The 27,633-nt window shown below is 54.2% G+C and overlaps 1 protein-coding gene and 1 pseudogene across 1 annotated transcript; one reads left to right on the plus strand and one right to left on the minus strand.

Annotated features, from left to right (window-relative positions):
* The window catches only part of LOC147005727 (uncharacterized), an 82,732-nt pseudogene extending 57,693 nt beyond the window's left edge, over positions 1-25,039 (plus strand).
* Positions 25,040-25,359: 320 nt separating this feature from the next.
* Positions 25,360-27,028, minus strand: Cebpb (CCAAT enhancer binding protein beta). Its single transcript, XM_021155447.3, has one exon. The coding sequence runs from the start codon at positions 26,793-26,795 to the stop codon at positions 25,905-25,907; it is 891 nt and encodes a 296-aa protein (XP_021011106.1). The 5' UTR covers positions 26,796-27,028; the 3' UTR covers positions 25,360-25,904.
* Between the last annotated feature and the right edge of the window lie 605 nt (positions 27,029-27,633).

Here is a 27,633-nt window from a genome sequence, read left to right on the forward strand (position 1 = left end):
TTTGTTGTTTTGTTTAAGACAGGGACTCACTACATTGACCAGGCTGGCCTTGAACTCACAAAGATCCTTATGCTTCTGCCTCCCAAGGGCTGGGGCTTAAAGGTGTGTGGTACCCGGCTCACTTGCACATCTTATTAAAGTGTATCCTTTGGTACTCATGCCCAGGTGTGTCTCCTTTCCTAAGGCACCTCTCTGAGTGTGCCCACTAACGGCTGCCTCTCCATGAGGTAGCTCCCCCAGTGCACCTCATACCCCCAAGCCACGTCCCCAATGTGCACCCCCTTTGCACCTGGGCGAGCCTGCCCACACACTCTCTTGCCTGGCTCAGCGGCTGCCAATCTTCCCAGGAGCCCTCCTCTGGCTTGCCCTGGCTCTCCCACTAGCCTAGCTTCCCCCCCCCCCCTCAACCCCTTACAAGAACTCCAGGCAGAGCCTCACTACCCCGTGATAATTATCTAAACCCTCATGTCCCCAGCCCGGGGACTCATGCCTGGTGACTTCAGTCCTCAAAGCAAGGGTGAGTGGGATGGGGAAGCTGGGGAGACAGCTCTGTGGGATGACAGGGGCCCCTGCCTGCCTTTTCCCTGATGGGAGCTTTGGCAATTGGGGAAGGCAGCGGTTTTACTAAGAAAAAGGAGAACAAAACAGGCAGAAGGTAGAGAGGCTCACAGCCTGAGTGAATCAGGGCTGAGTGGGCGGTTGGAGGGAAGACTCCATTGGAGTGTTGAGTGAAGAGAGGTCACGAGCCAGAAGGGCCTACGGGCAGAACACCTGAGCAGGGCCTTGAAGACTTCACTCCTATGCCAGCTCAGACCTCCCAACCCCCACCCAGCCCCCTTGTCAACAAGTATACTTATGCCCACTTAAAGGAGCAAGAAGATTGCAGGCATTCAGAGAGGCAAACCATTTGGCCCCAGGACACACAGCACCTGTGTACAGAGCTGGAGCTAGAACCAACCTCCACCAAGAAGAGATTTCCCACCTGTAACCAGTGCCCGTGGCTACATCAGTCCTCCCTGGGCCTCATTTTCTTGAGCAGTGTACATAACAATATTCCAACCTCACGGGTCATTTTTGCATACAGGGGTCTATGACTCAGTGCAGAGACTATCTGAAATCAGAGAGGGTGCTGGGGTGGGCTGGTAGTGTAAGCTCTGCTTGTATGCCTCCCTTGCTAAGAAGTTCACCCTGTACAGAGTTTTCCAATCCTAATTCCCCAGAGTTTGAATTTAATAAAACCTGCCTCTCTCATCCCATATTGGCCTGGGATGGCCTCTCTGGCCTGGCCTTAGGCCATAGAGGCAAACACATCCTCGGCCCTGGGAACACAGAAGCAAAAGGGCAGACAAGGTCCCTGATGAATGACATTTGGCCTGTTCTGTAGGAAAGAGGCAGATGCTAACATGCAGCCCTCTGAATGGCCACGAGGTATCACTGGGAAAACTCACCAACACAAATTATCATCTGAGTGGTGGTGGCGGAACATGCCTTCAGTTCCAGCTCGGGAGGCAGAGGCAGGCAGATCTCTTTGAGTTTGAGGCCAGTCTGGTCTACAGAGCTAATTCCAGGACAGCCAGGGCTACACAGAGAAACCCTGTCTTAAAAAAAAAAAAAAAAAAAAAAAAGTACCCTTCACTGTGTGGGCTAGATGACATTCCTCCCTAGCTCAAAACTCCACCGTGCTTCCCCATCCTTCAGGGATTAAGTGTGACACCATAATAAGGCCACCACCATACCTCTCAGGGGACATCTTCGTGACCTGTCCCTCCACTCTAGCTTCTCATGTCCTTTGGACATATCGCCATCTTCCTAGCTCCACCTCCACCTGAAGACCAAGTGCCCCTTTCCTTTACAGCTGGCCAAGGCTTGCTAACCCTTCCGGTCTCTGCCCCACCCCTCTGTCTTTGTTCTGGTCTCCTTTCTCCCGTCTCTATGAAAGACCACGCAAAATGGAAAGAAAAAAAAAATAGCCAGGAAAAAAGCATGAATCATATGTTTACAGGCACTAATTAATTACTAAGCTCAAAAATCCAATTTCCATTCTTCCTTTTCCCCATCTTTGCCCTTTGAGAATGCTTGGAATCTGCGTTCTTTCCCAATGCAAAAGTATGTCAAGTTTATTTTTAGTAAAAGCACGTGATGACTGAGGCTGTTATTCAGTCTCCCGCGTCAGTGGGGAGCTCACCACAAGTGCTGGATGCTCTTCGAACTGGGTCCCAGGAGTCTGGCTGGCCCACACCCGCCCAGTTGGGGTCAGAGTGACCCTAGCACGGTCCAAGGATTGGGGATTAGGGGTAGTGCAGGGTTTCCAGGCTGCAGTTCCTCCTCCAGGTCAGGAGGGGCGATATGGAGTCGGGGAACTAAAGGTAGATTCTCTGCTCCCAATTGGTGGAGCCAAAGCCTTCTAAGCCTTCTTTCTTGATTAGGTCAACATTTGGACCATCCACATCCTGTGTTCAGGAAGCACGTGGTGGGACAGACAACAAGACAGTCTCTCTCTCTCTCTCTCTTTCTCTCTCTCTCTCTGTCTCAAGCGCGCATGCGGGACAGACAGGGTAGGACGGGGGACACGACTTTACTGGATTCATCATTGGTTCAACAGGACAGGCTCTGTGCTCTGTGCAGCATACAATGCTGAACCGTCTTCTCTATCGGCTTCTCCCCCCCCCCCGCCCCCCACTTCCTCTCTACTGGAACCCGGGCTGATGATCACTGCGAGTTCACTGAGCTTCCTGTCCAAATGGCAGCTTCGATCTCTTGAGCATCTCAAACCCACTCTCTATCCCCAGCTCCCTGGTCTGTCAGCACAGTCCCTCTGTCCCCAGTGCTTACACATCAGCCTGAGTCCAAGGCTCACTGTGCAGTCAGTTACTTGCCACTTTGAACCTCATGGCCTCTCTTATATAAATGAGTCCCAACTCTGTACACCACAGGAGCGCCTCAAACTCAGTGGCCGAAAGGTTCTAGGCAGAGACGTTCAAATGAACTGGCAGTAGGCAAATGTGACCCTGACCTGGCCAGGAGGGACATCACTCTCTTATCTCCCCACTGCTCCAGGGAAGTCAAGCTGAAGCCTTATTTTCAGCATGGGCCACGCATGTAAATCCACAGCATAATCCCCACACCCCAGACCCAACACATCTCCAGGCATCCAGGGGCTGCCTGCTGCAATCCTGAATGTCAGATAGAGCTGACTCCTAAGACCTTGGAGCCTGGGACAGCCTACGATGGGGCGAGCATCATGGCCTCGCCCGGCCATGTGGGGGTAGCTATTATCCCAGCATTGGGAGGGCCTGCTGGGCAGGACTCCCTGGAGCTGGACCGTGGGCTGCTGAGCTTCGCTAGGCTCTTAATTAGGGAGGATGATAATGATCTTGGTGGAGTGTGCGGATAGGTGGAGAATGACTTAGCTAACTGTGGGTCTGATTATATCTATTGTAAGAAGCACACGTGGAATATCAGATTAGTGCTCTTTGTGTGCCCATTATAACACCGTATCATTAATGCCCAGTCTCACGAGCCACGCGGCCCCCTTCCTTCTCCCTCCGACTTAGCTGACCACCGGCACAGCTCCTTATTGTTCTTGTGGTGCCCCTGCAGGCCTGTCACTGACCTCCAGGATAAGGTGTCCTCTGCTGGCCCTCTGCTGAAGAGGCCAAAAATAAAGAAACAAAGCAAGCCAGGGTAGGGAAAGGGAGAGAGGGGTTGGGTGGGGGCACAGGTGGCACAGACGCCATGACCAAGGCAACACTTTTTTTGTTGTTGTTGTTTTTGGTTTGGTTTGGTTTGGTTTGGTTTGGTTTGGTTTGGTTTGGTTTGGTTTGGTTTGGTTTTCGAGACAGAGTTTCTCTGTATATCCCTGGCTGTCCTGGAACTCACTCTGTAGGCCAGGCTGATCTCGAACTCAGAAATTCGCCTGCCTCTGCCTCCCAAGTGCTGGGATTAAAGGTGTGCGCCACCACGCCCAGCCAAGGCAACAATTATAAGGACAGCATTTAATTGGGACCAAGCATATTCAAACCACCATGGGGGCGGGGGGCATGACAAAGAGACCTACAAAGTAGCCAGCTGACCCTGAAGGAGGGTGACATCTGTCCTGGGTCCCATTCTCAAACCATCTGTGCTGCAGTGTCTGGGCTGCCAGCAGCTCCTACCCCACCATGGCTTCAGCCGGTGTCTGCAGAGTGCAGAATACTGCGCTGGGCTATGGGGTACCATGATCACAGCAGACCACAGTCCCTGGACTGAGAACCACCGGTGACATTCCCAGGAGGGACAGGGACATTAAACAGATAATACGGTGTATAAAAAATGGTGGCAATTAGCCGGGCATGGTGGCACATGCCTTTAATCCCAGCACTTCAGAGGCAGAGGCAGGTGGCTCTCTGTGAGTTTGAGGCCAGCCTGGTCTACAGAGGGAGTTCCAGGACAGCCAGGGCTACACAGAGAGACCCTGTCTCGACACACACACACACACACACACACACACACACACACACACAACACCAGCGCTCCTCCCAAAATATGGCATTGGAGAGACCTTGGTGGCTACTGCCCTGGAGTGGGTGGGAGAACAGTGGAGTTTGAGTCCAGGGGGAGGGGCCAGGGAAGCCTGGTCGGCTTCAGGGTGACTTTAAAGACAACTCAGAACATGCAGGGTAAGGGCTGGGTCCTGCCTGGACACCAGGCAAGCTGGAGCCACCATTACCCAAGGGTGGCAGGTGGTGGAGGACCTGACATCCAGCCCATCACCTCCCACTCCCCAAAAGCCTCCTTCAGATCCATCTAGCCTCCTGGAGGGAGTAGGAGAAGCTGGCCCCACCCAAGCCTCCAGGCGGGAAAGGGGCAACGGGCTGGCCACAGGATGGCACAATGCCTAATGATTTCCTTGCTTTATCAACAGTGGGGAGAGAGAAAGGGCTTTCGCAACCACCCCAGCGGGTGACCACAGCTAACAAGAGGCCTCGGGAACATCAGGACAGGTCACAAGTGTCTCTTTAAACCGTGGAGACTATGATTCTGAGCATCCATCCAGGATCGAGCTTTCGTGGGAGACACCCAGCCTCAGCACCTCCAGTCTTCAGCTTGCCTTGAAGGCACATAAGAGGGAGAAGCAGGGAGGGTCAGGGGTCAAGTTCATGCTCGGCTACCTAAGATCCTGTCTCAAAAACAAATAGTCATGGGCAAGCGGATACTCAGCAAAAAGACATAAATGCACAGGCAGCCCAGAGCTTGGCGGAGCAAGGACTTGGACCCAGACCACCCTGTCCCAAGCTTGCTCTCTTCCCAGGAGACCACAGATGTCTCTAAAGCCATCTCTGCCTCTATAACGTGGGAATGACAACAGAACTGGTGCCCCCTCCCAGGGCTGGCCCCACATCTGGGGAGCACACAGGCCCCCAGTACCTGTGGTTATTAAGTAGGGTGGCTCTTGTGGAACGCAGAGCTGCAGTCTGTACCCTGGACACCCGGAGCTCCTCCCAGCAGTGGTGGAACACACACCCGATACTCTGCCCAGACAGGTCCCTCCCTCCCCAGCCTACTATAACCTGAGTACCAGCCTCCTCCTTCTCTCCGAGGTCGTGGTCTGCACCCCCACCCCAACATTGCACAAGGATGAATACACGTCACAGATGTCACAGGACCCGTGGTCACCTCAGAGTGCAGTATCTGAGGATAGTCCTGTGAAAGTGCCATTACTGGGGGTGCAGGGTCGGGGGACAGGTGACAGCATGGGATGCCTAGCTCACTAGGCCTTCTGCCTCTCTCCCCTCCAGGGCCCTTCTGTTCTCCATCCCTGGCTCTCAGAATATCTACTGGGTGAAAGAATTTGGCCAGACAATGCTCCTGCCGTAGCTCCCTTCCCTGCCCACTGCCAAGAGCTCTCAGGGAACATGGGACAGCTCCAGGGACACTGGACGTGTCCCCGTTCAGGGGGCTCCACAGTCGAGGGACAGCTAAGTCCTCTCAGTGAGTAAGTGCGGAACCCTTAATGATTTGCCTAAGCTAAACCAGACCCTCTCCTCAGCCTTCAGTGGTAAGCTAAGGCTAGACACGGAGGACACAGGAGGGAACAGGTGGCCAGTCAGATGAACAGTTCTACCGAGAGGCCAGGGAGCCCCTGGGAACGATTTCTGCACTCATTGGGGGTTTTTTATTTTGTTTTTATTTTTCTTTTGCTTTGTTTTTGGTTTTGTTTTTTGTTTTTGTTTTGCTTTGTTTGTTTTTTATTTTGAGAACAGGGTTTTTCTGTGTAGCCCTGGCTGTCCTGGAACTAGCTCTATACACCAGGCTAGCCTCAAACTTAACAAAGATCTGCCTGCTTCTGCCTCCCAAGTACTGGGATTAAGACATGGGATACTAGCCGGGCGTGGTGGCGCACGCCTTTAATCCCAGCACTCGGGAGGCAGAGGCAGGCGGATTTCTGAGTTCAAGGCCAGCCTGGTCTACAGAGTGAGTTCCAGGACAGCCAGGGCTATACAGAGAAACCCTGTCTCGAAAAACCAAAAAAAAAAAAAAAAAAAAAAAAAAAAAAGACATGGGATACTCCCTGGCTGCTTTCTTCAGTCTTAAGTGGGTATCTGAGCACCTTTCCCTGTCTTGGCCTTGACCGAATGTGGAAGAGATGGCAGGTGCTTCGGCAGCCATTGTGGCACCGTGAGGATCCAGGCTGGGTGTGGATGGGAGAACCAGTGGCCTTGCTCCCAACCTCCAACTCATTCTGCTATGTCTTTATTCAGTCATTCAACAAGCATTTATTGAGCATGTACTGTGCACCAGGCCTTGCAGTGTGCACTGGGGACCCTCCACGAAAGCAGTCAGCAGGATTCCTGCTTTGCATCCTGGGGTGTGGAACAACGTCAGCTAAGGAGTCTTTTGTGACAATGGTGGGTGGGGGGATCCAGAGGCCTACAAGGACTAAACCAGAGAGCACCTAGAAAGTCTCCCCCTGGGGATGGGTCTGTTCAAGTTTCCAGCAGCAGAGTCTAAGTCACGGCTGGGGATGAATGCAGTCCACCCCTGCTTCGGAGAACTGGGGATAAAGCCACGGGCTTCTGAGACCTCACGACCCAGGAGCTTGTCAGAGAGTGAACAGCTGGCCCCTGACATCCTCCCTGCTCCCAGGTGACAGGGCTCCCGTCCTCAGAGGTCTTCTCCCACAGCCCCTAGATGGCAGCTCGGAGGTGGGCCCAGGGGCCTAAGAAAGAGTCCGGTGGTCTGCTACTAGAGGGTCTCCCAATCAGCAAGGCAAGCTAGGGAAAGAGGAGGGAGAAATCACGCCAAGTGGAGGAGGCAGCCTCGCAAACACCCTGAGGCTAGCAGGCGTCCCTGGAAGAACCCAGGCAGCCTCAGCTGGAGACAGGGGGCAAGTGTGTGTGGGAGGGGACAAAGAGGCGGGAGGGGGAGGGGAACAGGAAGGTAGCCTGGGAAGGGGAGGGAGGAAGAGGAGGAGGAGGAATCGCCCACTTGAGTCAAGGCTTCTACTGGTTGTAAGATTAATCTTTAAGGCAGTAGGAGCCACGGGAAGCTCTGGAGCACGGAGGCTTGTGATGCAGTTCTTGTTTCATCAGGCTGTTTAGAGCACACAAAGAATAGAAAGAGAGGGCTGGGAGCAAGGGAGTCGCTGGAGGCCAGAGGACTCATGGGTGATTCACTCAGAGCTGCACTAGTTGTGGCAGAGGTCGGGGTGGAGACGGGGTGAGCCGGGAACTCAGCATGGCTGGAGGCTCTGACTGCTGCCCGCATGCCTGGGGAGCGGCCCACTCCTCACAACCCAGAGAGAGAGAAACTTTAAAACAGGCTCGTGTAGCCCAGGCTAGCCTAGAACCTAGTGTGTTAACCAAGGATGACCCTGAAGTCCTGATTCTCCCGCCTCTGCCTGAGTACGGGGATTACAGGCGTGCACTACCACACCTGGTTTATGGAGCACTGAGGACCAAGCCCAGGGTTTGCCATATGCACGCTACCAAGTGAGCCACAGCCCCAGAAACTCTTGACACTTCACGGGATGTAAATGAAGGAGTCATGGTGGATCAGAAAGGGCTTAAGCCTCCTCACCTCACCCTTCATCCCTCACCTCCATTCCTCACCCTCATCCCTCACCCTCCTCCCTCATCTTCATCTCTCACCCTCATCCCTCCTCCCTCACCCTCACCCCTCACCTTCATCCCTCACCCTCATTCCTCACCCTCACCCCTCACTCCTAACCCTTTACCCCTAACCCCTCACTCCTGCTGCAGTGGACCTGGGTCACTTGTACCTCTCCAGCAATAGCCGGGCCTGGCAATAGACAACCCTAATCCCAGCTTCTCAGGAGGCTGAGGCAGGGGGACAATCGAGCAGAAGCTGGGTCCCGTGAGACCCTGTCTTTAAAGGAGACTGAGAAAGTAAAGTAGGAGAGTAAAAATAAAATTGGGGGAAAAAAGAGCCAACAGCCAAGCCTGATGGTACAGACCTGGGATCCCAGCCTAGGTGCAGGCAAAACCAAGAATTCAAGGTCATCCCTCGATACGTAGTGAGTTCAAGGTCAGCCTGGGCTAAACAAAACCAACAACAGTCATAAGAGAGCAGAGGGCGCTGAGCTCGGGGAGGAGAGAGCCTGGACAGCCCGAGGAGTCTGAGGAGTGCAGGTCTCTCTGAGTCCTCTCGGGGACTTTGAGCTGAAGGATGCGCAGGATGTGCGGGTTGCGCTCACAGGTGCAAAGGTCCTGCGGTGGGTCAGATTCAGAAGGTTCAGGGAATAGCAGGAGGTCAAGCCAGCTGCGGTGGTAAATCACAGGCAGGAGGATTGCCTTGAGTTCAAGGCCTGCTGGCCAGAAGTGATTACAAGGCCAACCATGGCAATGTGGAAAGACCCAGTCTCAGAAAAGGCAAAAGAGGAGGCCAGGAAGAAAGGCCAGAGCTGGAGGTCCAACTCAAGGCCCCAGGCAAAGGGGAGGTTAGTTTACAGCTTGGGAAGCCACAGGAGGCTTTAGTAAGGAGCTGAGAAGAGCTGTCAAGGGGGTGTGGGGGCTCTGGGACAAAGCGGTATGTCTGCTCTGACACACAAGGCCCTGGGAGTCCAAGACCTGATGGACCTATTTGCCTGCACCTGGACCTCCTAGAGAACATTCCAGACTGTGATTACCTCAGTTCTGAGGCCTTCCCAGTTGCCCTCTAACGAGGCCCCCTGGAGAGGCAGCCACAACTCCAGGAGGACAGAAAGACAGGGAGTGGCTGGTGGCTTGAGGGCCAGGCCCGTGCCACCTGGGTCCCCACATATGGACTCCTGTTCCATTCCCAGTGGGCATGTGGTGCCTAGCCTGCCCTCACCCTACACAGCTCAGCTGCTGTCCCCCTAGCTAACTCTGCCTTTCTCTCTGTTTCTCTGTCCCTGTCCCCAAGCCCACCTGACCCCTGGTCTCCAGCCTGAGGTCTGGGTAGATAAAGGCCCAGGGGCACAGGGTAGGCACAGGTGTCTTCTTCTCAGCCTCCTCCTGGACAGGACCCTGTTCCTTTCTTCCAGCTCAGCCCTGGCTAGGTCAACCCAAACCAGGACCTACCGCCCTCTCCTTCGGGGAGCTGAGGTGTGGCTCAGGTCCTCCTGGGAACACAAGATTGAGTAGGTTCTGTAGGGCTGAGCCTCCCTGAGCGCCCCCCGCCCCCACCGCCACTTTACACATGGAGAAACCGAAGCTCAGAGAGGGCGCACCACTGGCATAGGGCCACACAGCTAATTGCAGGCAGAATATGACCCCAGGGCCTTGGGCAGGGCTTCAGAGAGACTCCCTCCCCCTCCAGCCCCCAGCTTCCTTCCGCAGAGGCCATTGGGCCTCCTGTCCTGGGAGTACTTCCAGAACCATCCACGCATCGCCTGCTTCTCACACAGGTAGAGAAACAATCCACTCTTTCTGCACCTGCATGGTGTCTGAAATTCCAGAGAGCTGGTCTGGCTGAAAGCTTCTATCCCCCAGGGCCGCCAGCAGCCTGACAGCTTCCACCAGGCCTCCTCCCCACATCCTAGATGCCAGTCTTGTCTGGTCCAGGAAGTGTCAGCAGTCCCTCATGCCCCTGCACACATATGTGCACACATGTATATGTACACATATGCAGACCCCCCTCACCTCCAAGTCTGCTAAGCTATAGGACAGAAGAATCCTGGGATATGGCATAAGGTCTTAATAAGGGCCGACGGGTGGCCTTGCCAAACTACAGCTCTCTAGGCCCTACTCCACACACCCCCAGAACAGAAGCCCCCAAAGCTGGAGGCTCCTGGCCGTGACCATCAGTAGTAGAATAGAATAGAGCAGGTGGTGGACAGTTGGGCTAGCCTCTGGCTGGAAAGGCTCCTGGGTGTGGAAGGCTGGACACCCAGATCTCCTTAAATCTCTTTCTCCTTGCTTGTGTGCCGAGGTTCTTGAAGAGTGGGATTAATAAAGCTAGCGATAGAAGGAAGCATCAACCAAGCTAGAATACTGATGGGAGCTATGAGAGAGGACCACACAGCCAGAAACCAGTCCCTGGGATGCTGAACAAGGGGTGCTTGATCCTCTTCTACCCCTCCCAGGAGGCCAGCAGAGACCTGCTTTCTCCTGGAGTCATCCCTTTCGTCCACCCCACTGGCTCCTCCCATCCACCTGTCCATAGCCTGAGAGAAGTTCTCCGTGCCCTGAGGCCCTGCCTGGGGTTACCAAGGAGGATGTGAGGGTGGATGGAACAGAGCTCTCATGCCAAGAGACCACCTCCACCAGGTAGCCCACCCATGACTCACAATTAGAGCCCACAGGGTCTCTGAGATCAAGCAGGTTGGCTGCTGGGGCTTGCTTGTGTCTGTCCCCCATGCTGTTCACTGGCGCTGGTCACAGAGGGACCCACGCCTGGCTTAGCTGCCCAGGTACAAAAGTGCAGAGGTCAGAGCTTGCTTGAGAATTTGAGAAATGTGCACGGTGCCTTCATAACCCACAGCCAAACCATGGGCGTGGCCCGGGGTCCACTGATAGCCACCTGGAGGACAGCAAGCAGCTTGGAGGTCTATGGCACTGTAGGAAAACAGGCACTAAGCACCACAGATGGACCCCCAAAAGGGCTGCCAAGACAAAGACACTAGACACAAGAGCAGGCACCCCGGTGGGTGGCTCGCAGGTCAGCTGCCCTGGGGGAAGTCAGGCAAATGGTTGTTGGGCCATGGGCAGAGGATCTAGGGCAAGCCTTCAGGGTGACCCCCACTGGGAAAACACTTCAAGCACCTGCCTTCACTGCTCCTGTGACCACTAAAAGGTCACATGGTCAAAAGAGCTAATAGAGAAAAAAGATATACACTTGCAAAGAGTTTTTAAAAAGGCATAAACAAGAGGTTTGAACTTGAACCCCCTAGTCAAAAGCCCCCATGGGTGTGCGAGGAAGGCTCAACCTGTGCCTGGCCATCCAGCATCAATCTTGGCTTCATGGCAAATGTCTCTGAGTGGGCCGGGTGTGATGGCGCACACCTTTAATCCCAACACTCGGGAGGCAGAGGCAGGCGGATTTCTGAGTTCGAGGCCGGCCTGGTCTACAAAATGAGTTCCAGGACAGCCAAGGCTACACAGAGAAACCCTGTCTCGAAAAAACCAAAAAAAATAAAAAAATGTCTCTGAGTGTCCACACGTACTGCTAAAGTCGTTTTCATTTTTTGACCAATAGGAATACAAGCAGAGACTGACACACCAGGAGTTCAAGGTCAGCCTGGTTCACAGAATGAGATTGTCTCAAGTGGAGCTGGGTCTGAAGGTTCAGGTCTGTGATCCCAGCTGCCCAGGAAGCTGAGGCCTGTCCTAAAGTTTGGACTACAGAGCAGATCCTAGGCAGACCTGGGCAACTGAGCAAGACACAGTCTCAAAATAAAGAATTAAAAATTGGCTGGAGATGTAGCTCGGTGGCAGAGCATTTGCCTTGCATATACAAGGCCTTAGGTTCAATCCCCCATCCGCCCACAACCACCGCGAACAGTGATTTTTAAGACTGGGATTAGGGAAGAGGGCTCAGTTGGTACCTGACTCCCAACCCTAGAACCCATGTGCAAAAGCTGGGTTTGATGGCTCACACTTGTGAGGAGGGGAAGACAGGTGGGTCCCTGGGGCTCACTGGCCAGCCTGGCCTGCTTGCTGAGTTCCAAACTGGTGGGAAACCTTGTCTCAAAATCAAGGTGGATGGGGCCTGAGGAAGGGCACCCAAGCTTGACCTGTGGCAATACAAAGAAGAAGAAGAAGGAGAAGGAGAAGGAGGAGGAGGAGGAGGAGGAGGAGGAGGAGGAGGAGGAGGAGGAGAAGGAGAAGGAGAAGGAGAAGAAGAAGAAGAAGAAGAAGAAGAAGAAGAAGAAGAAGAAGAAGAAGAAGAAGAAGAAGAAGAAGAAGAAGAAGAGGAGGAGGAGGAGGAGGAGGAGGAGGAGGAGGAGGAGGAGGAGGAGGAGGAAAGAAGAAGGAGGAGGAGGAGGAGGAGGAGGAGGAAAAGGAGAAGGAGAAGGAGAAGGAGAAGGAGAAGGAGAAGGAGAAGGAGAAGGAGAAGGAGAAGGAGAAGGAGAAGGAGAAGGAGAAGAAGAAGAAGAAGAAGAAGAAGAAGAAGAAGAAGAAGAAGAAGAAGAAGAAGAAGAAGAAGAGGAAGAAGGCGACAAGGACGACATGCCAGCCAGGAGTCAAGAGTACCTTGGAAGGATGGCACAGCCCTCATGCTCCCAGTGGAACTGGGAACTTGCCAATCCCTCCTTTGCCCATAATTCTCGCTGCAGGTGTAGAACCCAGGCTTCACCCCTGCCCCAGTGCCCTTCCTTCCCTGGGGAGGACACAGGTCAGGAGGGTGAGTGGTGGGTACTGTTGTCTTCAGCTTGTCGCTGAACCTTGAAGGAGATGATTCAGGTGACCCAGCAGGCACGAAGCCCTCTCGAGCCACTGGAAATGTTAGGCCGGTGGCAGCTGCTGCTGTTAGCTTGCACTGGCCCACACTTTCTCTTCTTCTCCTCTTTCTTCTTGTTTTGAATTTTGTTTTTTAATTTAGGTTTATTTATTTGTGTGTGTATGTTTGAGTGTCTCACCATTCATGTGTGCAAGTCAGAGGACACACGTGGGAATTGGTTCTCTCCTTCTGCTGTGTGGGCCCTGGAGAGCAAACTCAGGTGATTAGCTTAGTGACAAGCACCTTTCCCCACTCAGCCATTTTTTCTGCAGGACCTCCTGAGTGCTAGGATTGATGAGACCTATCTGGCATGTCCCCAGAAGCCTACCCCAGTCCCCCTTAGATTGCTGAAAACCTTCCCAAAAACCACTGTGGTTGGTAAGAGTCCTCTACAACCCCACACAGTCAGGAAGGGGCTTTTCTAGAACTTTCCATTTTGTTCTGGCAGGCTGGGATTTGAGAACCCCCTTCCTACCTACCTTGGCAATTCCAGGATGCAAGCACTGGAGTGAGCCCCACCCTCCTCTGAGTGGAAGGCTTACTGCCTGGTTGAGGCTAAGAGGTTGGGTTCTGGGGCTGGAAACCCAGGCCCAGGGCCCGTGTTGCCAAGTTAGATGAAACTGGATTTGTACCCAAGCCTGGAGGCAAGAGATCCCACACTCTGACCCAGGAAGCAAGGCAAAAGCCACGGGAGGTAGGTGGAGGCCAGGGAGAGATGGATGCCCCACTGGGGCCTGTGCCCCACTGACCCCCCTCCCCACTTGGAGCTGCAGCTCTGGATTGGACCTTCTTTGCCAAGCTGCTTTCGCCATCTCCATCAGGCCCTGGGGAGCCTCCCAGATTGCAGTGGGGCTCTTCCTGCTCCTGAGGCCAGGCCAACCCAGCAGGAAGGGAGAGAACACGCCGGTATCCTCAGGACTGGGTTCAAGTCAGGTCCTGAAACCCACTTGCTGTGTGACCTCCAACAATTTGAACTCCGGGATTGTTTTAGCTTTTCTCCTTCATCTCAGATGCCTAGGACGTCCCTTCCCCCGGAGACACGACTGCCTGCACAGGCTCCTCTGCTCGCTGGCTTGCTGGATCTCTGGGTTGTTTGCTGGATCTGCCTGCCTGCCTGCCGGCTGGCTGGCTTACTTACTTGCTTTCTTGTCTGCCTGCCTGCCTGCCTGCCTGCCTGCCTGCCTGCCTGCCTGCCTGCCTGCCTGCCTCCCATCCACCTCACTCTCCTCTGTTTCAATGTGTTCTTCCCACTATTCGGTTGTGTCACTGACTTCAGGTTTGAGCTGTGTGACACAGCGTGTAAGGGAGTGGGTCAGATGCACAGAGCTCTGTGAACCTTTTGTGTATTTCCTTTTGCTTTTGTTGTTTTCCAAAGTAGTGCCTCATGTGGCTCATGCTGGCTTCAAACTCCCTGTGTAGGGGAAGATGACCTTCAACCTCTCTGACTGTCCTGCTTCCATCTCCCTAAAGCTGGGATGGCAGGCGTGCACCACCGTGATACCATGGTTTTGCCCAGGGAATGAAACCCAGTACCTCTTGGCATTAGGCAAATGCTCTACCAATCGAGCCTGGCCCATTGTATACAGTTCTATAAGTGGGTTTGGATGTATCTAAAGGACCACCTTCCCATAAGATCCAGACATCTCTTAGCTGTTCAGGGGGCTTCCTGATGCCCCTACCGAGGCAGTAACTCCCCTGCCCACAGAGCAAACTGCCAGGGTGACTGGGACCTCCCTGGAGACTGCCCTTCAGTTTTGGAGCGGAAGACTTAGCCCACAGAGTGGTCCTTTGTGTCTAGCATCCTCACACAGTGAACACCTCCGAGATTCACCAGCCAGGTGCTCAGATCTGCAGCTCATCTGTGGTTGTGCTATCCTCAGGACTATTCCTTGGCTTTGGTTTGAGACTGTGAGGGCTGTAACTGCTGTGGGCCCACAAGCCTTTTGCAAGTGTTTTCTTTCTCTTGGGTGCATTGGAGGTCAGAGTTTCTCTTGGTATCCTGCAGAGAAGTGGGAAGACTCTCGTGTGAGGCTCCAGGCTGTCTCCCTAGTCTGCTCTTCCCACCGCTTCCCTGCACTTTGGCCCTCTTTCCTGGTGATTTTTCTTTTATTTTTGAGACAGTGTCTCAAATCATTGTGCAGCCTAGGATGGCCTGAACCAAGTCACCCCCCTAAGAGCCAGTAGTCCGGGCACATGCTGCCCGAGCCAGCTTAGCATTGCCCTTCCATCTGCATTTGAGAATGAGTTGTAGACATGACATCACCCCCATCCCATATCTCCTGGCTTTCATCTCAGGCACATGTGTGTACACACCAGCATATACACATTCACATGTATGCACTCACACACAGTACTAAAACTGAGTTCAAGTCAACGTCACAATTGTGGGTCTTCTGACATTTGTCTGGTCCAGAGTGACCTAAATCCCCTTCATTATGTTTGGGGTCTAACTGTCTAAAGCACTTCCTTCCCGGCATTCCCTCAATTTTCATGACCTCCAGATGACTGAGGGTCCCAGCCAGCTGTTCTGTAGGGCATTCCTTGGTTTGAATTCACCCCACATTCCCTGGGAGGGAGGGGGAGCTAGAGCTGGGCTCTCTGCTCCTGCACAGGGACAACAGGAGTGACACTGGGTTCCTGGGTGTCCTGTAAAGACACCTGCAATTTGTCTCCTGGCTAGAAAATGAGGACAGGGAAGTGTCCCATCCCAAGGATTAAATGAGACACAGCCCAAGGACTGATTTTGCAATGTTCTCTCCCTGTACCTGACCTATCTCGCCAGCCCTGGCCCAGACCAACCCAGGAAGAGACAGGAATACAGGGAACTTGGGATTCATCCCCCCCTAGTTGCAGGCAGGCTGATGCTGGCTCTCCCTGATCTCCTAACCAAATGACAGGGACAGGGAAAGCAGTATGTCCCACAAACCACCGAGGGACACTTAATCTCCCTCCATAGCAGAGATTTCTCAACCAAAAGCAGTTTTGCCTCCAAGTAACAGCTGGGAACTCCGATGGGAAGCCTGGCACGGTGTCGCATACCTGCTAGCCCAGCAGCGGCTGAGACAGGGGGATGGCAAGTTAAAGGCCAATGTGGGTTATACAAGGAGATCCTATCGCAAACAAACAAATCTAAGAGTGGGTACCTACTCCTGTAATCTCAGCACTCAGGACACTGAGGCAGAAGGGTCACCATGCATCCAAGACCCCATTTCAGGGAGAAGCCAGTGGAGTCTGGTAGGTGAAGACAGGAGTTGTGGTACCTCCTCTTTGATGCATGGAAAGCCCAGGAGAGACCCCATTCCAAAAGCCCCCCATTGTTGAGTCCGCAGCACCCTGACCCACACGGGACCTAAGTCATCCAAGAGTGACAGGTAGGCCTCACCATCACTGTCTCCTATCTGGGCCCAGTGGCTGATGAGAAAAGGACCAGCTCTGACATCCAGCATACCCAGAACTTGATGAAGAGTCTCATCTTATGAAGAGCAAGTCACAGATCCTATGGCATTGTTTTGCAAGCACTCAGAGGCTTCAGAGAGTCTGAGAACCCCCAACCTCTGAGAAGCTGAGAGGGGGGTAGGGCCTTATGGGGCAGCCCAAACCTTGTCCTCAGAGCACCAGGACAGGCATCCGAGATTCAGAACCCCAGACAAGTTTAAACAGTAACAAATTAAAGTGTCAATGAGGATGCTCTAATGATGGTGCTGATGCTGGCTTAACCCTCCAGGTAATAAAGAAATGATGGCTCAATAGCGGTAAAAATAAATGAGGGGCTGGTAGATGCCTCTGTGGGTAAGGTGCTAGCTTTGCAAGCTTAAGCGCCTGTGTTCAGAACCCCAGGACCCACATCAAAGCCATGTGTGATGGTGTGAGCCTGTAACCTCAGTGCTGGGAAGGGGGAGACAGGCTGACCCTAGGCCAGACAGTGCAACCCAAGCCATGAGCTCCAGGTTCAGTGAAAGAGCCTGTATCTAAAAATAAGGTAGAGAGCCACCAAGGAAGACACCAGCCTGTGACTTACTGCCTCCACAGGTGCACATGCCCCCCATGAAAACACATGTGCGGGCATGCATGCTCGTGCACACACACACACACACACACACGCACACACAATGTGTGCACACACATACCACATGCACCACACACACCACACACACCACATACACACACACAAACCAGTCAATAAATAGGTAAGTAGAAACACAGGTCAGGGCTCCGTGGGGAAATGTGCTTACTGCCAAGCCTGACCACCTGAGTTGATCCTCTGGACCCACCGGGGGGGGGGGGGGGGGGGGAGAGCCAACCCTTCCTACAAGTGGCCCTCTGACATCCACCATACAGATAAATAAATAAGTCAATAAAGAGTCACAAAAGGTCAGGCAGTGGTGGCACACACCTTTAATCCCAGCACTTGGGAGGCAGAAGCAGGCAGATTTCTGAGTTCGAGGTCAGCCTGGTCTACAGAGTGAGTTCCAGGACAGCCAGGGCTACACAGAGAAACCCTGTCTTGGAGGTGGGGGCGGGGGGGGGGAGAAAGAAAAAGTCACAAAAGGTTATTTTAGAAGCAAATAAGTAACTACTTGAAAGTTGGAGGCCATCCAAGCTTATTTACATTGTTTCAAAGTTCCTTCCCTCCAATGTCTGCGGGGTTGAAAGAGGGAGAAGTGGCCTTACAAACCTGACCCCCTGACCCAGTATGATGGCTGCTGCTGAGCCCAGAGCTCCAGAGACAGAAACTGGAAATTGACTGCAAGTTTGAGGCCTGCCAGGGCAGTCTGGTCTCAAAAACCCTAAACCAAAACTGAAAGTGAAGCCTGCAGGACTTGCTTTGGTCAGGTGACCAGGGTGTTCCTGTCAGCACTGGGACAGAGTAGCACTCAGCCCTCTGGGTCCTGCAGAGGCTCAGAGCCTGAGTCACATTCAAGGAGATTGTGGAGCTGCTGCGAGGACCAAGCCACAAACAGCCCCTTGGAGTCCCCGACCTGCTAAAGACAGTGAAGGCCATGAAGCCACCAAGGCCAGCCTGATGTACATAGTGAGTTCCAGGCCAGCCAGAGCTACATAGTGAGACTGTCTTAGAAGCAAACAAAAATGTTATTTATTTATTTATTTATTTATTTATATTTTATTTTTTGGCTTTTTGAGACAGGGTTTCTCTGTGCAGTCCTGGCTGTCCTGGAACTCGCTCTGTAGACCAGGCTGACTTTGAATTTACAGAGATCCACCTCCCTTTGCCCTATAAATGCTGGGATTAAAACTGTGTGCCATCACTGCCCACCAAGAAACAAAGATTTTAATAGATTTACCTATTTTTATTTTATGTGCGTTGGTGGTTTGCTGGCATATTTGTCTGTGTGATGGTCCCCTGGAACTGACATTACAGACTCCAGTTGTGAGCTGCCATGTGGGTGCTGGGAATTGAACCCAGGTCCTCTGGAAAGGGCAGCCGGTGCTCTTAATGACTGTGCCCTCTCTCCAGCACCAACAAAAAGTTTACGAGAAATAAATAATGAAGGACTGGTGAGAACTCAATGATTTATTCCCAGTCCAGATGAAATATGCCCAAGTTTGTCATTTTCCTATAAATCTTCAATCTTTTTCAAGATGATAAGTGTTTTTTAACACAGAGACAGACAGACAGACAGACAGACACACACACACACACACTTTAGACCACATGTTTGTACAGTATCCACCTCAGCCACCCCTAAAGAGCCCAGATGGAAACCAAATTGTCCCCAAGCTATTAAATGAGTGGCCACTCAGCAATAAAAAAGGACTAGCAAGTCACACACTGCCACTTAGAGAAACGTCAAGTTGGAGTTGGGGACCAAGCATGGGATTCCTTTAACACAATTCACAGAAATGGGTGAACAAGTTCTTACTATCAGAACTCACGGGTCAGTGGCAGGGGATGCAGCTCGTCTAGTGTGTACGAGGTCAGGGGTTCAATCCCCAACCTTTCATGAAACTGGCATAAGGTAGGCCTCTAACCCCAGCACTCCAGAAATAGAGGCAAGGGGATCAGCATTTTAGAGGTAACCTGGGCTACATGCCATACTGTCCTAACAACAAAATCAGAGTACTGATAACCTGGGTGTAGGGAGGGGCTCTTGGGCATTGGCTTGGCCCTTTGAGGCCCCTGGCGGGGACAGCTAAGTGACTTTGCAGGTGTGATGGTAGACTAAAGAAGAGGAATCCACAGCAGGAGATGGCCACATGGACAGACATGATGAGGCTGTAAAGGAAGTCACACATGGCCTTGGAGTAGGCCTACGGGGACTCGAGCGGGGTGCAATGCAGTTCTTGGAATGACCTGGGAGAACCTCATGGCACATGCCTGGGGTCAGGGACGAAGGTAAGAGATGCCATGTCTGTGTATCAGTCACCAGCCCTTCACCCCATGGAGCAGGAGAAGCCGAGGCCCAGCAGGCCCTGACCCGCCCTGGTGTTCCCTTCTCCACAGCCCCTGCCCTGACTACCAAGCCTCTAAGGCTTCCTCCTTCTCCCAGGCTGCCTCTGTCCCTGCCAGGGCTGCAGGGCTGGGCCAGGGATCTGGTGACAGCTATAAAAACAATAACTTACTCTGCCAGCTCCCTGGCCTCCTGACTCGCCCCACAGCGATCTTGGTGGGCTGGCCCTTGTGCCTGACGAAGGTGCCTTCTAGCCCTGGCAGGCTGGCATCTCCAGGGAGCAGGTGCTGGTGGCTGGAGCTTAGGGCAAAGAGGTCATTCCAGGTGACAACAGTTGACAACATGCTCTAAGCGCCTGATCCTCTCTGACACTCGTGGGCCCCCTTTCTGGACTAGGGTGGGAAAGCAGGCAAGCAGGGTCTGAAGCCAGCTGAAGCCAGCCGAGAAGTTTCTACCCAGCCCAAGGGCCTGGGTCACGCCTGACCTAAGCATGCTGAGAACTCCAGAGCCATCTGGAGACACCAGACGCCTTCACACATGACTTCTGTAATTCAAATGAATGAAATCAACCCTTTCACCTCATCTAAGAGAGACCTTTTCTCTTCTCTGGGGAACGGTGTCAGCAGAACAGCCCAGATGAGGAAGCACTAGGCCACCCCTGAGAAACACAGGTGACAAAGAGGCCCAGTGAGCTCCGTGCCATTTGAGCAAATGTGTCAGAAATGTATTCAGCTGCCAGTAACAGGAAACCGAGTGACAAAGGTCTCAATGAACAGGGATTTCTTTTCTTCACACAAACAAGTGCAGAGCAGGGTCAGCAAGGACCGGTGAGGCTCCTCCGCCATCAGGACTGAGGCTCTGCCTCTGCCACCATTGGAACTCAATGCCTTTTGTCTTTTGGGTTTGCTACTATGCGTGAAGCGTTGCCCCTGGGGTCAAGGTGGTCTCTGCAGCTCTAGACATCCGAGTTCCAGGCAGAATGTAGGAAGGACGGGATACTGCAGAGATGTTCCCAGCAACCCCTCCTACAGTTTATGCTCACAGCTCGGGGGTCATTCCTAGCTGCAAGAGAAGCTCGGAGAATGTAGTCTCTCCACAAGGCAGCTGTTCCCAGACCTGAGCAGTCCCGTGGCTGAGAGAGAAGGGGAGGTGTGCACACTTCACTGGTAACATTAGCTACAATGAAGGGGGAGGGGGAGAATGAAAATCTGTGGAAGAACATTCTAGAAGCTAACCAATGCCATCTCCAGAGGTCTCTGCATGAACTAACCTGTCAAAGCTTTTCAAAACACTGAGGAATGTTCCTATCACCCTGTCACGGCCAGAGTAAAGAAGTGCTTGCTTGTCCAATTCTGTGTACTGGACACGGCAGATTCTGCTGCACTGTACAAGGGCAGTGGCTAACCTGAACTAGGATGGGATCATTTTAAATACGTCATGTGAACCAACTCGTCCTCACTCCCTCCTTACTGACCCCTATGAAGCCAGTTTGCTATTACCCCACTTGATAAGCAATGAATCAGAAGCACAGAGAGGTAAGGTAACATACCTAGGGCCACACAGCAAGAGTTAACAGGTTTATTTCTGGACATTAAAATCATGAGTGCTTTTGACTTCTTTTATTATTATTTTATTATTATTATTATTAGTGATCCACACTCTCTGGAAATTAAATAAAAACAAAATGCGTCTTGGAAGTCCAGCCTCCAGCCTATCTTACAGTCCTGAGACCATAGGAGGCCTGGCTTCCTTCTGCAGCATAGACTGTTGTCCCCTCACACACCCCACCCCAACCCTACCCCAACCCTCAGGCAGCTGCCCTCTGTCCCACAGCCATAGCTTCCCAGAGAACTCCTCTCTCTCTCTCTCTCTCTCTCTCTCTCTCTCTCTCTCTCTCTCTCTCTCTCTCTCTCTCTCTCTCTTGGCTCACAGCCTTTGTTCTTCCAGTCCCTCCTGGCCAGCCTGGCCCCTCTTCCTGCCTGGCACACGGCTCAACTCGAATGGCTCCAGGCCCTGGGTCACAGGCTCGAATCCTTCAGCTCTCCTGGGCCAGGCAGGCAGGCAGCCACTCTGCTCCCTCACCTACTGCACTTTGCCTAGCCTCGAGGGCTGAGGGGCCTGTTTTGTTTGTCACCAGACTTATCAGGGATTCTATGGGTGCCAGACTCTGGCAAGGGCACCCACTCAGCCATCCTCACACAGCCTCTGTTGGCCTCAGAGGCCCTGCAGAAAGAATCTATGACCCTCCACACTCCTCTGTCAGTTCTAGCCTTGGCTGCCACCCCTCCAGCCTGCCTCAGGACCTTTGCACCTGCTGATTCTCTGAGGCCCAACCTCAGGTACATTCTACCACTTCTCAGTCTTATTTTCTCAAGCCTCTTATCACTGTCTAAATGACTATACCAACTTGCTATGGATTCCTTTTAAGGAATGAGGAGGTTGAGTCAGGGTCTTATGTAGCCCAGGCTAGCCTCAAACTCCCTATGTAGTAGAGGATAACCTTGAACTCCTGACCTTTCTGCCTCTACCTCCCCAGTATTGGGATAACAGGTAAATACCCTCTTACCAGGTATCACCCAAGATTGTTTCTCCTGTTGTTACATTGTTACTAGCAGGTAAATCCCCTTCACCTGGGGTTTGCAACAAGCATTTGCTTGTGGTAGGTTGGCCAGATGAACTCTGTCCACCTTAAGGAAGTGCAAGCCTAGAAAGGTCAAATGTCTTGTTTGATGTCTCCAGTCATCAGGAGACAAAGCTCAGAGCCATGGGTCCTGGGGTACATCTTACCCTCAGAGGTTGTGTGTGCCTGTTGTCAACCCTGGGGCAAGATCAGGTCAGCAGGGAGGGGTCTGTACCCACCAACCTGCCCTGGGTTCAAACCCAACTCCATCAACTTTGGTCGTCTGGCACGGAAGCTTGTAGCGTTTTTTCAACACGCACACACTGCCTATCATTTTATCCACAGTAAATGTCTCCTCTACCTGCCAGATCCCTGCTTGGTTTAAATCCCCTTCAAATCCTGTGCCTTTAAATTACCCCATAATCTTGTACTAAAAAAAAAAAAAAAAAAAAGTCACACTGATCTTTGAGCAAAGACTGTCTGTGAAGAGTTGTGGTGTAGGTCCCCACACATCACAAAATGAGGCTCCTGGCCACTGCCTCAGAGGACGCAGGAGGGGCTTGGTTACCAGCTCTCTGCCTCCCCCTGCTTTGTCCAGCCTGCCCCAAACCTGCACTCAGTCAATAGCAACATCTGAAGCCCCTGCAGGAGTAACTGATGGGATGCTCCCGGGTCCCTCCGTCTCAGCAGGTCCACAGGTCCACAGGTCCAGAATAGGGTAAGGGAGGGAGGGAGAGGCATATCAGCCCTAAGGGAGGCCACGCTGAACTGGAAGTCAAAGAACCCTGGCTCAGCCGCCCTGAGAACAGTGACTTTGCCTCTGTGCCCGAGGTGGGAACTAGGGCCGGTCTCATGGGGGCTTGAGAAGCACGAAATTCAGTGACTACCGGACACAATATCCTGGACTCCCCACTCAGCCTAGGCTGGCCCCAGAGAAACACCTCCTCTCAGAAGTCCTCAGGGACCTTCTCTTTCCTCCCCACCCTCCCCTGCCCCACTTTTCTTCCTTCTGAGTATTTGTCCCCACCTGTCATTATGTCATTCCAGTGGCTGAATTATTTAAGTGTCCTTCTCTCCCTGTTAATTGTCACCTCAGTCTTTGTCACCACCCAACTCCAACACCAACAATGGAGCTGGCATACAGCTGGTGCTCAATAAATGTTTGTCACGTAAATGAAAAGGAACCAGGCAAATAAATGTCTACGTGAGATAAAAGAGCAAACAAGTCGGGGCTGGATATGTGGGGTGGGGGTGGGGACATTCCTCAGAAGACTGTAGGGCATGGTCACCCCCTGCAACTCTGGCTCCCATGCCAACCTTTACCCTGCTCAGTGGTGCAGTCTCTGCCAGGCAGGAGAACCCTGTAGCAGAAGCTCCGGCCAAAGCTGAGCTGATCACCACAGTGAGCGCGGCCTCCAGCTTCCCTTTCCTACACCCACTTTTCTCCTGGGTAGAGTCACCAGGTTGTGGGTGGCTGCGTTAGACAGTAAGACGAGAGAGTACATTTTGTGAAGGCGCCCGTCCGGAGCAGGCGTGGGGAGGGCTCTGTTTGCCCCTCCTCCTAGCAAGTCTCAGCAGTGACAACCACCCAGTGGGACTTCGGGCAATCTGGCTGACCTGCCCTGGCAGCCCACCTGTGACAAGGTCCTGGAGAGACCATCCTCACCCCACAATTACCCTTCAGGCTGCTGTCCTCTCCCTGTCTCTCTGCTCTGTCTCCAAGCTTGTGGTCCAGCTGGTCCCTGGCAGCCCGGTGATCTGATCCATGGGGTGTGTCACCCCATCAGTGGCCTCTGCTACAGTGGGCCACACTCATGGCAGTCAAAGCCTTTGACCTTTGACCTACTCCTGCTCTTTCTGATCCTGCAGTTATCAGATGGGCCTGGGTTCATATCCCTTCCAGTCTGTACTGCCACTCGACTTGGGGGAGGGCTACCTGATCTTGGAGCCAGGAAATGAAGGGTGGAGGATAGGGACAGGGACTACAAACCCACCCCAAACTTGCTGGAGATGGAAGTCCAGTGGGAGTGGCACTTCTGTGACTTCCAAGTTACTTATGCTGAGAAATGGATGCCCGGCCAGACTGGCTGCTGAGGTGCATTAACGCTTCCCATCCTTGGAAAGATCGAGCCTCCCCATCTCCCAGGTCCAGCCTAGGCTTGGCTTCTAAGTCTTGGAGCAGTGGAACTGACCAACAGTCACTCGGTGTAGACAGAAGCCACCAAGACACTGGACCATGAGGTTTCACTGACCTTGGCTCCTGGGCCCACCGGGTCAAGTGTCTGTCCATCTGTCTAGGCCTAGAAGGAAGCTGAATGGAAGCCAAGTGTCTGAGGGTCTGTACAGGCTTCGAGCCACCTTAGCATTGAGCAGGCGGAGAGAGCCTCAGTCCTCACCCTGTGACAGTGGGAGACAGGTCACCAGGCTCAACACTCCAAGTTCCCAAAGAGTAAGGGAAGAAAACAGATTCCCTATTCACCAACCAGAGTCACTGGTCACCCCTAAAATCCCAGGCTCCCTTAGGCCTTTGGCAAACTGCTCTGTTACCCTTTACCCAGAATGCCTCACAGTGGGGTGTTCATCGGGACCTGAGAGCCACAAGCTATCCAAATCCATAAAGCAAAAGGCACAGTAGTGCCTACCTTCCATGAGGCACGAAGGAGATGCAGGCAGGCCCAGGGCTTGCAGAACGCTGGCCTCCACACTCACACAGCCAAATGCCAGAAGCCTCCCATCAAAAATAATAACAAGAACAAACGCTTATGTAACAGTTCTGGCGTGCCAGGCATGGCGGGACACAGCACATCCACTACTCCTTGGACACCCTGAACTCTCACTAATGCGGCCCGGCTGCAGCAGAGCTGCCCCGGCAAATCTGAGTGTTGGCCCTGCATTCAAGTCCTGGTTCAGCCACCCTGAGCTCAGTAAGAGAGGCTCCTAAGTCCCCTCTGGGCAGAAAAACTAGTGAGAAAGGGAAAGCAGAGTAGGAACTGTTCCCTTCACCCTCCTCTCGGCCCAATCTCTCTTCCAGCTACACAGGGACATAGACACCAAACAGGCGAGCGGGCTCCCCTACACCACCAAACACAGTACTCACCTGCCCTGACCCAGCTGTCTGGACTAGCCTTTCCTACAGAAAGTCTAGTCCTCAACACAAGTCTGACACTCAAACCAAGCCCAGAGGGCGGCCTGTCCCAAGCAGGGTTTCTAGCAAGTCCCCCAGCACCCGTGGGTGCTGAGTCACCCTGAATTCCTGACCTGGCACTCTGCCCCCTCTCCTGGGGGGAGGGGCTGACACCCCATCTGCCACGGGAAGAGAAAAACCCAGATGCGACACCCCCACCCACCGCCACACACAACCCAAAAATAACCCGCAGCCCCCTACACACCAGAAACACAAAAACAAAATCTCGCATAAATCCAAAGTCGGGAGAGAAGAAAAAAATTTTTTTTTCAAAAGCCAACTACTGCCCCCAAAAGGCTTTTAAACATTCTCCAAAAAAGTTTATTAAAATGTCTTCACTTTAATGCTCGAAACGGAAAAGGTTCTCAAAATATACATACGCCTCTTTTCTCATAGAAATAGAACTTTTTTATATAATACAAAAAAAATAATAAGACCAAAAACAAAAAACAAAAAACAAAAACAAAACCAAAAACATCAACAGCAACAACCCCGCAGGAACATCTTTAAGTGATTACTCAGGGCCCGGCTGACAGTTACACGTGTGTTGCGTCAGTCCCGTGTCCACACGCGCTCAGCCACGTTTGATCCGGATTGCATCAAGTCCCGAAACCCGGTGCGCGGTGCAGGTGCGTGCGCGCGGTGCCCGCGGTGTCCCCTCGGTGCAGGTGCAGGTGCGCGCGGGGCACGCACGGTGGTCCGGGCGCGCGCGCGGGGCCGGAGCGCGCGGGGCAGGGCGCACGGTGCCCAGGGTGGCCGCGGCGCCCCCCACGCCACCCGCGCCGCGCTAGCAGTGGCCCGCCGAGGCCAGCAGCGGCTCGGGCAGCTGCTTGAACAAGTTCCGCAGGGTGCTGAGCTCTCGCGACAGCTGCTCCACCTTCTTCTGCAGCCGCTCGTTCTCCGCCGTCAGCTCCAGCACCTTGTGCTGCGTCTCCAGGTTGCGCATCTTGGCCTTGTCGCGGCTCTTGCGCACCGCGATGTTGTTGCGCTCGCGCCGCATCTTGTACTCGTCGCTCAGCTTGTCCACCGTCTTCTTGGCCTTGGCCTTGGCGGGCGCGGCCGGCGGCCCCGCGAAGCAGGCGGCGGGCGCGGCCTTGGCGTCGGCGGGGCTCGGCGTGCCGGGCGGGCTGGACGACGACGACGTGGACAGGCTGCCGCTGCTGCCGCTCGGCGTCGCCTGGTAGCCCAGGTAGGCGCGCAGGGCGAACGGGAAACCGGCCGCCATGGCCGGCGCGTCGTCCGCGCGCTTGCAGTCCGCGGGTTCGAAGCCCGGCTCCGCCTTGAGCGCGGCGGGAGGCGGCGGCGGGAAGCAGGCGGGCGGCGCGGCCTTGGCGCCCGCGCGGCCGAGGCTCACGTAACCGTAGTCGGCCGGCTTCTTGCTCGGCTTGGCGCCGTAGTCGTCGGCGAAGAGGTCGGAGAGGAAGTCGTGGTGCGCGGGCGCGGGCGCGGCGAAGTCCGCGGCGGGCGCGAGCGGCTCCAGGTAGGGGCTGAAGTCGATGGCGCGCTCGTGCTCGCCGATGGCCGGCTCGGCGGCGGGGGCGCGCGGCGCGGCGCGGGCCGCCTTGGCCCCGTAGGCCAGGCAGTCGGGCTCGTAGTAGAAGTTGGCCACTTCCATGGGTCTAAAGGCGGCGGGCGGCGGCGGGAGGCATGCTGCGTCCCAGGCCAGCAGGCGGTGCATGAACGCGGGGCCCGCGGGCTCCGCTGCGTCCCGGTCCCGTGCGCGGCTCGGACTCGGCGCGGCGGCGGCCGAGCGGGAGGTTTATAAGGCGGCGCCTGGGCAACGGGCTGCGTCACGCTGGGGCCCCTCCCGTCGCCCCGCCACCCGGTCGGTGCGCGTCATTGCCCGGCCGCGGGAGCGCGAGAGGGCGCGGCGGGGAGTGGGGCGCGGCGGGGGTCCTCGCGCGGGAGGCTGAGCGGTGGCCCGGGCGTCCCGCCAGCCCCGCGATGGCCACGGACGCGGGTGACGCCAGCCCGCCCCCTTCCCGCCCCTCGGGAACACGGAGGAGCGCGGCCGCCGCCCGCCCCCTGCTGGAGGACGCGGTGGCTCGTCCCGGCTCTGGTCCGCTGTCCCGGACCCCCAACTCTTAGGAAACAGATCGTTCCTCCAGCTACACGACCCCAACCCCCGGATCCTGGCCCGCTGTCCCCGGGCCCCAATTCCCTGGAAGCAGCCTTTCATGGGGTGCATGTCCTCCCACCCAGGTGCTGCCCACACCTCTGGGACCCCCAACTCCTGGGAAGCAGAACTCTCCACCGGGTGCACGCCCACCCCAGGGATGCTCGCTGTCCTGGATCCCGGCCCTCCACCCTATGTATGGCCCGCCTACCGCACCTGCCTACGCCACTCCCTGCGCCTCTCCGTGAAGGTGGCAGGGGTGGGGGTTCTGCCACACTGTGTCTGGGTGAGTCACTTTGCTTCTGAGTTTCCTCCGTGGACAGTGTTGGTATTGTTAGTAGTGGTGTCATCAGAGACAAACGGACCCCCGAGAAGTACGATGCCTTCCTAAGACCTGCAC

This window comes from Mus caroli, unplaced genomic scaffold, assembly GCF_978045245.1.
Source record: "Mus caroli unplaced genomic scaffold, Mus_caroli_1 scaffold_2, whole genome shotgun sequence".
Classification (NCBI taxonomy): Eukaryota; Metazoa; Chordata; class Mammalia; order Rodentia; family Muridae; genus Mus; species Mus caroli.